Source organism: Pithys albifrons, chromosome 5 (genome assembly GCF_047495875.1).
Source record: "Pithys albifrons albifrons isolate INPA30051 chromosome 5, PitAlb_v1, whole genome shotgun sequence".
Lineage (NCBI taxonomy): Eukaryota > Metazoa > Chordata > Aves > Passeriformes > Thamnophilidae > Pithys > Pithys albifrons.
Genome location: NC_092462.1, coordinates 44,997,975 through 45,008,336, shown reverse-complemented (window position 1 = coordinate 45,008,336; position 10,362 = coordinate 44,997,975). Strand labels below are relative to the sequence as shown.

The following is a 10,362-nucleotide window of genomic DNA, read 5'->3' as shown; positions in this document are numbered from 1 at the left end:
CTCAATAAAGTCAGGAGATTGATTAATAGTGTAGCTAATGAAAACATTAAACAACCTTGCTGGATGCTTTTTTTAGCATGCAGGAACCTAAAACCAGTGTAACTGGTAGGATAAATACTTATGGTAAAAACTGAAATGGTTCTACGTAGGTCTCAAGAACATGGAGATGATTATAATATCTTTGGCCTCTGGAAACAAGGTATGTACAAAAAAAAATCAAATACAGAATACAAATCAAATACAGCAGTAGGACCAACCTGGAAAAGGTATGGGAGGCAGGTTCTTGTTTGTTAAAATGTATCAAAAATATTACAGTGTTACCCAAATGACTGAACAGGTTATACAATTTCATAGTAATACCTAAAAAAGGTCTTTTACCATTTTTAGGGGAAAAATCTGACCAAATTAACTTTAAGAATGCCTGAACTTCTGGATGAAGCTGTGCAATGTGTTATATCCTTCTTAGCATTTTCATTTATAAGAACAATGTATTTCCATTTGAACTGCAGGAGTTGTGCCAGATTCCTAAATATCAAAATGCATTTCAGCATTTAATTCGATAATTGATCTGCTTCAAAATATCCAGCAAGTGGGAGATTGTGTCACCTGCCCAAACTTATTCAATAGCATAGTGGTTCATGTGGTAGCATCACTTCCTTGAAGACACTGTCAGAAGAGAAAAGATGCTGTAAATCCATTGCTTGAGTAGTCTCCCTCAGGTGCAATGGTTATGTGTACCATCACTTGCAGTTGTCAAGAGTGATAGTAACTACAGAAGCAGTGCCTTTAAGGAAGAATTTTAATGACTGTCATGTCCTGTCCATCGTCCCCTGTCTTCCCCCCAAGCATCAAAATAACTCTCATAATTGAAAACTATGAGAATTATTTTACTATATATTTTACATAGTTATTTTAACAAAAGCCTCTTGTTACAGTGATGCAGTTACACATTTCCACCTAAATGAACAGTGACACAGGTTAAGAGAATGAAGCCTGGGAAATGAAATGTAAGTGACTTGTCAAGGTCATATGCCTAAAGCTGTCAGTACTGTTGTTTCCGTTTCCATACCTGTGTCACTGCTCTTCTAAGCAGCAGTGGACAGAAGGTATTTGTTTCTCAAGGGTTCAGTGATTATCCCAGCTTTATAATGACCTCTTTAACTCCAGCTCAGCCCTAAATGACTTCCTGGCTGTCAGGCAACTACAGTTTTAAAGATCAGTGGTTACTTACTGTTGAGAAAGAATTTCTTGCACGAAATACACAATACCAGTTTACGTGCAAGTGTCTTTGGTGTTTGTAATGAGAAACATCTTCAATTAGCTTAAGGAAATGATTCATCTGAAATCTTACAGCAAATACAGTGCAACTTGTACAAAGACCTTTAGAAAAAAGTATTGAAGGGTGAATTGAAGATGAACCATATTAGGAGTAGTTTGAATGGCAGTATAAACTACTTAGTACAGATATAAATGTCACTAACTTCCTTTGAAGCTTATCATTAGAGTTAGAACTAGTTAAAGTTGAATATCTGAAGAAAATTACTTGTTTAATTGCTTGACTGACTTTGGCATATGATTATGGTGAGCAGGCTTCTAACTTTGCATGAAGGAGATTTCACACTAAAGAAAAAAACCTCAAAATATGTAAAAGTAACTGGATTGAACAAAGCCTTTGCTAACACGTGGTACTTAAGTTGAAGCTTGAAATAATAATACTCAAAACAGAAACAAACATTACAACAGTATTTACAGATTAACAGAATTATTTAATTCTTTGAGACCGAAAGGACAAACGCTAAACAGGTGTTTTTATAGGCTGATTTCTATATACAAGAAATCTTCATTTCTTCATAATAGCATCAAGAGATTTTACTTGCAAGCAGTTTAAGAGATGAGGAGTCTCCTGTATTGTGGAGGGAAACTATCAACAAATTAACAGTCTCTGTATTACTTACTATACCGTACTTACTTTTCTGTACCAGTAGCCTGGAAAAGGGTTCTCTGCTGTGTTACATGAAGGGCTGTGTTGTATTTGACCGTCAACCATTTGTATGCAATCTTCTTGCATGTTTTATTTGAGGCATTACATTGCAAATAATGTAATAAATTTCTTACCAGTGGCTAGACAACTGTTCCTGTGACATTACCTTTTAGAGTGCTAAACTCTTAACTGTGGCTTTTCTCACACACAAAATTTCCTGAATAAGGAGAGCATTTTAATGAGTCCAGTGTAAGATGCCTTTACCAGACATTTTGAGTCCCATTATCTACCTTCTTTTTTTTTAAAATAGCCAAGTCAAACTGAATTGCTAATAATTACAAGCAAGCTCTGTGTAACTTCTACTACATTAGAGTAGCAAGGGTAACATTTTCTAAGGGTTAGCTGAACATCAATTTGTGCAGTGAAGCTTCATCATTGCTGTTCTGCTGTGCTGAGCACACAATAGGAGTTTTTAGTAGCTGGAGGAATGTTCCTCCTTAGACTAAGATCATTTGACTAATAGAAGGCAGAAGAAAAATCCTCCCATCAGTACAAAAAATTTATTGTAACGCATTCAGCTCAAATACATGCAATCAAATCTCTGACATAGAAAAGAAGAATGTTCCAAGAGATACTTTAAGCCAAGCTGTAGTCAACATAGGATTTTCATAGTAAAATTTGAAAACCATATGAAGTACTGACACCACTAGTAAGTGGTATGTACAGTGCCCTAAAAAGGATTAAAAGAAAGCATAGTGTTCCATAGAAATGGCAGCCTTAACTTGTACATTATGAAAGATTAAGTAAATTAATGATGAAACAGTCAATCACAAGTCTTATTACAGATTTACTTATTGTATGAGCACTGTTAACAGTCTTGTTTCTATGTCTTGTGTTCCACATTACTAGCCAAAGTTTTGCAAGCCAGGTAAAATGGTTTGAAGTGGTTCTCTAGTTGAGTTCCCTAAATGCTTTCCATCCCCCTGACTCCTGTCCCCAAGCTACTAAAAAACACAGGGAAACTCAGCAGATACTGGTAACTGTCATGGCAAATTTTATGTCCAGCTAACAGCATTCGCTGACCAGTAGCGTAACAGTGCTCCTGGCCCTACTGTAACACCCAAGCTACTGTGAGCATCGATAGTGTTTTGTAATACTAATTTGAAGTTGCACCTGTAGCAGGTACAGAGTAGACATCTTAAACAGGTCTGATCAAGGGTGGAGCAAGGCTACATGATTACCCTGTTGAAGCTGAAGCTCAGCATGTGACATTTCCAGAAGTGCTGACATCCTCATCATCCTCCTTTCCAGCAACCAGGACAGTTTCCCCCCACCTACTCTAAGGACTCTGTAGCACAGGACCTTTTACCAAATACTGGCAAAACACCAATATCTTGCAGTCTAAGAGGGGACAGTATGGCAGAATTAACAAGATGAAATATACAGATACCCCCTTTTCCCTCTTTCTCAGTTGAATTTAGCCAGCCCTGAGGAATGTTTATACAAATTCTAATGCATAAAAAGGCAAAGTAAGTGTGTCACCAGCTACACTGGAATTCACAAATTACTTCAGGTTCTTCTTGGGAACTGGTTAAGAATGCATCTAGTGACAATTATTGCATATTTTGCTTTGGCTTTCCAATCTACATCTAGCTTATCCTCAGGAATGGGCATGCTGCTTTGGGCAAATTAGCAATTCCTTTTCAGCAGGTAAGATGCTAAGTCTCGACTTCTAAACCTGCAACTCAAATAAAAACTACTGATCTTGAGGGCTACCGTGGTTCTGACTACAACCGTATTGACCTGAAAGCCAAAATCCATTGTACCCTGCAAAAAAGGTCTCCTCATAAATGGCAGAGTTGTACATGGACAGAAAACCAAGATATGGTTGCAAAATATGGCTGCAATTCAGTTTGGTTTTAAAATTAATTCAAATTTGTGCATATGCAGGTTGGCCAAGACACTACTAAATCAGTTGACAAAGCATTCCATGCCATTATTTACTGAACTGAAGACAGAAACAGCTGAAGGAAACTAACCTACAGTATGAGTGGCAGTTTCTCCTCATTTCTGGGCAAGGATACTCTGCTTTTAAAAGCATGCATACTGTCAGTAGCAAGAAAGTAAATGAAGTATAGTGTTCAGCTTTTGTCCTTTATTATGTACACAGCAAAGAAGGCAGCATTAGACACACGCACAGTGTGTTACATCCATTCCATCCACAGCACACGCACGCACACACACAGCCTTAAAAAAGTGTCGGTGATAAGGAACATATTATAAAGATGTGATCTTTATCTCTAAGCCCCTGAGCTTCTTCTTATAGTTGGGTGAAAAGGCAACAAACAAGTCTTTCCTTGCTCTTTAAGTGCTTTGTGCAACAATGTCCACAGAGGTCATCAACAAGTCTTTTTGGGAGGAGTGAATGTCTTACTCCCATATTCACAGTCTCCTATCGCCATTTTGCACCAAACAGTTTCCAGTTACATTTAGTTGTCATAGTTGGCTAATATAGCTCTTGCTCCTGTGATTAAAGTTAGGATTGGTTCTGCAGATCAGAAATGAAATGCAATCCCCTCTTCCTCTCAAGAGATGTCATCTCGGTGACACAGCAGGACTAGAGAAGTTACCAGAATTTCGTGGGGACTGAAGAGGCACAGATGAAGAACTGGGAGACAGTTTTCTTGGGCTGCATAGGTCGCCATTTTGTAACTTCCAGAGAAGTTCTTCATTTTCCATTGACAGGCGTTTGTTTACCTTTGATTCTTTCTCTAGTGACTCCTGTAAAACAGCTTGCTCTGTAGAAAGTTGCCTGCAAACAGAAGATTTACATAAGGACACATAACCCAAGTTGGAGGCGTCAGCTAATAGCTGAAGAAAGGTTTGAAAGTGTATAAATCCCTGCTTGGCTCACAACTAAATTCAATCCTTAGAAGAAGGATTTAGCATGTTCTCATCCTTGCTGGATTTAAACTGGTAGTTTGCAGAAAGTAGAAGAAAGTCCTAGTAACAAACATCCCTAAAGGTCAGAAAAAGCATCTGAAAAGCAAGACTTGTCCTACTTAAAATGACAGATGCTTTTAAATGGCTGTGCTGGAGCCTTTGGGTCTTGTTGCAGGCTTAGCTCTACATAGAAGCTGCAGTTTCCTTTAAACTGGAAGAGTCTGACTATCCATTTAAGCAAAATCTGGTGTTAGGAGAACCTCAAACCTATTTTATTCATGTTAAATAATACTGTGACTGTTAAATATAACACAATTTGGATAAATATAACTCCTATTTGTTAAATATAACACACTGATCTAAAGTGGAGACAAATCACTCACTGAAGCAGTTAAAACACAGGTTTAGCTCACAAGCCAGTAACACTTAAAAGAGACAATCTTTGTATGATGATATTTCTGAGTTAGTTTTTCTTCCCTGAAATGTTGTTTTTGAGCACTGAAGAACATACTGAGCCTTTACCCTATTACAATCTGTTCCTGCTTGTTCTTCTACAAAGGAATGCACATTTGTAGAGATACAAGGGGGGATGTATTCTTTTACAGAGTATCACAAAATGCATTCACTGATAGTTATACAGAATTTTCTTTCTCATCACAGTAACCTCTTCCCCCTGGTTCATAAGAACATCTAGAAGTCCATAGATGTTTGTCACCTTGAAAGCTCCATGTGTTTGTCCATCCGAGCTTTTAATTCTTCATTTTCTTGCTGAACCTTCTTTAATTTATCCATTAAGATTGTGTTGTTCTCCACCTTAGAAAGGAGGTCACAGTTTAAAATAAAACCCATACATTCACTCATCAAGATACTGAGCTATTACAGATGTTCATAACCTGGAGTTTGTAGACCTTGTTAACAGCAGAGAGGAAAACCTGAAGTAACATCAGACTGACTTGCTACCATGACTTAATGTTCTGTAACAGTCTAATAGATCCTACTTTCCTTATCCTTGCATAACATGGGCACTTTGCCACTTCTGCTGATTACATGCCAACAAAAGAGGACTGCATAAGAGATCTGTTAGTTCATCTGCACATACTAGTAACTTCTGCCAGTGACAGGCAGCAGTTTCAGAAGTTCTTGCAAACAGAAGACTGTCCAGAAGTAACACAGTAACATGATAAATTCAGGAGCTCCCCTGTGCAAACAGCTTTCCCTGTTGGCTCTCCTGATTCCACTACATTTTAAGGAAAAACTGAAAAAATTATTGGATGGTCCAAGGGCTTCTATACCATGGCCAACATCTGTCAGAGAAGATGAAGGTTTGATAGTGATTTATTAGTAACTGCAGACCAGGGTAACATACGCTGCTGTACAATACTGAGCCAGCTGACATGAATGTATTCCTTTGTATTCAAACCTCTTTCTGTACTTCCTCATTAAAATTTTGCTTAAACAAGTATTACAGCAGTGTTCAAAGGCCCCACCCAGGAGAAGGACCCTGTCTTGCCACAAATGACAGTATGCCAAGTTCTGCCCCCAAAATTGCCTTTTCATGTGGAATTACACACAGGTCAGGAGCAAATCAACACAGTTGAAGTAGTAGCTTAAACATAACAGCTAAAATGATTGACCTTAGCTAATTAACATTTATTCCATTTCATATTTGATCCCTTCTTGTTAAGATAATTTCCTTTATGTTTTTCTGACAGTGCAATGTTACATACAACTTGAGCAAAATGTAAGGATTTTTTCTTTCAGGATGAACAAGAAGAGAGGGAAGAAAAAAAAGGGAACATGATCATGTCCCATCATGATTTCATGCTTCTTTTTAAACAAAAAAGATTAATTCTTGCATTTAAGTCTGACCAGCCCAAGTTCATTATCAGAACACAACTCTGAGACATGGCCCCAGTCTGCCAGACCCCAAGGAACACTCACCAGTTTTTCCATCTTCATTAGTTTTATATCCTGCTGATGGAGTTTCTCATTCTTGATCTCCAGCACTGCTTTCAAACTTTCCAGCTCCTGTTCCAGGTACATAATCTGTGGGTTTTTCTGAAAGATTTCCGGAGAGTTTGTTTAGTAACCTGAATTTCAGGAACAATTTAGTTGTTTTTCTGCTATTCAGAAAAAGCAAGAAAATAATTATGGTAACAACTGTTTCTTGCTCTAAGTGAAATCAAGTCAAACAGTTTAAAATACATAACAAGATCTGATACCACTTTCTTCTATGACTTTGTTTTTCCTTTGGTGTAAGTGGACAGTTGCAATTTTCCTTAGAAACTGTTCAGAAAACAATGCACAGACATGAAAAACCCTCGTGAGTCAAAGGAAAGCATTTAACACAGCGAAGCTGGTTTCACAGGAGTGCCCAAAGGCTCCCTTTAAGGCTAGGAGTTCCAAAATTTATTTCATATTACTCATAACCCATCCCAAGAGATAATTAGAGTAAACATTTAAAGAGTTTTCAGACACTGGAATAGTTCAAAAAAGCACCAGCAGTTTAACCTCTGAACTTGACTGTAGCTGACCTTCCCTGGTTTGAGTCCGAAGATGGCTGATTTACAAGCAGAATTTCAGTTTTCTGTTTTACATTATTCCTAAAGCCTGGCAATGCAATTGCATATACAAATCTTGCACTGCTGTACATCTACAATACAGCAAGTCAGGACTCCTTTTTTATTTTTCTCTTTTGTGTTGTTTTCTGCAAGGTGGAGGGGGAGGAGGGAGACAGGGCACAGTCAGATAAAAGACATTCTCTACTTTTCAAAGGCAAAGCCACAGGCAAAAGTAAGGAGAAATAAAGCAAATCTCAGTCCAGTTCCAGGTAGCCCAAGTAAAACACAAGCTGAAATCCATCAATGATTAAGTGTGTTGTGTATCTAAGTTTATCTTCAAAATCAAGCAAAACTGGTTTTAGTGTATTTGGATAAGAATACAGGTGCACTGCACTGAGTAGCAGCTTCACTGCCACACCAGAAACCTCACACTGGAAGGCAATGCCTGCAGTTTTGCGGGCCATGGTACCACAGGGACAGAGATCAGTGCATGTCACAGGTAACCTGCTCATACACAGTTGTTTCTTCTGCCTGTTTTTAAGGACTGTTGCATGAGGGATTCTTGTTTAACTCCTTCTGAACAGTGTGCTGTGCTGCCTCAGTGAAGGCAGCAGACAATTCATTCCTCCCTCTTGTGACTTGGAAGCTAGGAGCTAGTGAGAAAAGCAATCCTGAGAAGTTTAAACACAACTCACATTATGTTCCATATTCAAGTTTTTTTCTTTCCTTCCTCTATCCCAATGGTCTTAAAATGTCTTTTTGAAGTTAAAACTGAGCACCGACATGAGCTACTCATAGCAGAACACATGGGCAAATAAAAAGACTCAAAAGCCTACATACATTTTTAGGGAAAAAAGCTGGGAATAGCAAGTAATGCTATCTCAATGATACCAGAAAGTTGGAAATACATCTCTATCCTCAAAGGGATGTTGGGAATTCTGATAGTGCAGAATTTGTGTTTAGTACAGAAGAATATGCTGAGTCAAACTGGTACTTTTCCACAGAGAAGCCTCAAGCTTATGATGTGTCTTACGCTATCAGGATGCAAAGCACATTTGCAGCTACGCAAAGGCACTTGACTTTAAACAACATCTGAGCACACCTATGGAACACAGTTCAAACTGTCACAACCACAGCAACATACTGTGGTTGCATGTTCTTCCTGTGGCAGCTCTGTCCTGCCAACAGAATAAGGAGTAAGAGGAAAAAACCCAAACAAATTAAATTCCAGTGAAAACTAGGACAGCTTCTACTGGAGGCATCCTAGGTGAGTTTTTAACCATGGAATTTCACTTTGCAGAACAAGATATACTAGTGGTATTTCAGTTATTTCTGGGTAAGATAAGCATGTTTGTATCTAACCCTCCCAGTGCACAAAAAGCTTCTCTCAAAGCACATTTCTATCCCAGGAGCATCAGAGATAACAGCAGACTTGGGAGGAAAAGCAGGACAAAAGTTTATCTGAAGCATAAATCAGCAATGAGTATGAATTGATGTTTGACTAATGCATTAAAGACTCAAGTACATGAAGTGAGTTTTGTAGTAGTGATTCAAGCTCAAGCTTATGATATCACCATTAGAACAGTTGTCAGGTGTCAGAAAAAAATCTATGCTACAACTTCTGCATACATGTAGGTCTTCAATTTAACTTAGGCTATTATCTACATCCCTGACTTAGATACTCAACAGCTTTATAGATTTATAATGGTAAAGTTCATATACAGCATCATTGTGCTTGCGAAAAGCTTCTGGCAGGCGAGCCATTTACATAAAATGTTACTAAATATGGTAACCCTATCAGGCTTGATTGCAAACCTTTCATATTATGCAATAAACCCAGGCAAAATCTGCTCATCCACATTACTTCTGAAGATCAAACTTACAAGATTGGCTTTTTCTTTGGCTATTTGTTTTTGTTCTTCTAATTTCAGCTTCTCGCTCAGAGAGTCATTTTCACTTTTTAGTTCCTCAATTTTTTTCTGAAATGAAAATATATGGTATAGTTAGGCCAAGAATCAGTGCAAATCTCCAAACTACCTTTCAGGTTTTAGACTGTTGCAATGATCCCAGCCCCCTTAACAAACCTCCAGCAATTCTTGCTTCTCTTTAAAGGAGTCTTCAAGTGACTTCCTTTCAGATTCATGGGTGCTCTTGAGCTCTGAAACAAATTATTTTTGTGGATTTTTAATACCACATAAGTGAAAATTCTTTTTAAAAAGAAACAGGCTGTAAAGCGAGCCCATTCACATATGCACAGATGGGGAGTCAATGACAACACAGAAAGAACATTTATCATTAACTGATGCAAAGCATGTATGAAGAATCAGATTTATTGCTACTTCAGGTTTGATTGTCCCCTCACATATCCATTTCATTAGCTGAGAGCATGTCAGTTTTGAGAGCTTTCAGCTGCATGCAACAAATGGATTTATTAAGCACAAGCCATATCTGACAAAAGTTGAGTTTCTGGAGGGAAACACCAAAAACTGAAATTATGTCTTCCACAAGCTTCTAGAAAAACATTTCCTTTCCTACTGTGGAGATGCCACACAGAGGAGTTTGCTCTTTGACAAGGGTGAAGTGTCACCACTTTTAAAGACGCAAAAGCATCATTGGAAATTTGGCTATTAAGTGGAGTTGGAAGGAGGATGGAAATCAACATCACTGAAATCAGTGAGATGCAATGTAATTTAAACCTGGGCACCCTCTCCCTGAAAAACTGCTTTTATCCCAGTGTACTGTTCACAGTGTATAATGTCCATGCCATTCTGGAAAGTATACAACCTTACAGTTTATCCTCAGTTTTAATTCTGAGGTGCTCCTTATTGAACTAGGGGATAGGAGGAATTACTACGTCACTTGAGACTTTGAGGGTAA

General features: G+C 38.1%; 1 protein-coding gene across 6 annotated transcripts in view; it reads right to left on the bottom strand.

Annotated features, from left to right (window-relative positions):
- Nucleotides 1-4,116: 4,116 nt before the first annotated feature.
- Nucleotides 4,117-10,362, bottom strand: part of MTUS1 (microtubule associated scaffold protein 1) — a 122,249-nt gene continuing 116,003 nt past the window's right edge. For all 6 annotated transcript variants that reach the window (XM_071556387.1, XM_071556386.1, XM_071556388.1 and 3 more), the window contains 5 exons: nucleotides 9,570-9,643; nucleotides 9,369-9,464; nucleotides 6,866-6,982; nucleotides 5,640-5,737; nucleotides 4,117-4,793 (listed from right to left, as the gene is read on the bottom strand). In XM_071556387.1, the coding sequence (XP_071412488.1) occupies nucleotides 4,577-4,793; nucleotides 5,640-5,737; nucleotides 6,866-6,982; nucleotides 9,369-9,464; nucleotides 9,570-9,643 (602 nt within the window). In that variant the 3' untranslated portion in view covers nucleotides 4,117-4,576. The remainder of the gene's footprint in view (nucleotides 4,794-5,639; nucleotides 5,738-6,865; nucleotides 6,983-9,368; nucleotides 9,465-9,569; nucleotides 9,644-10,362) is intronic.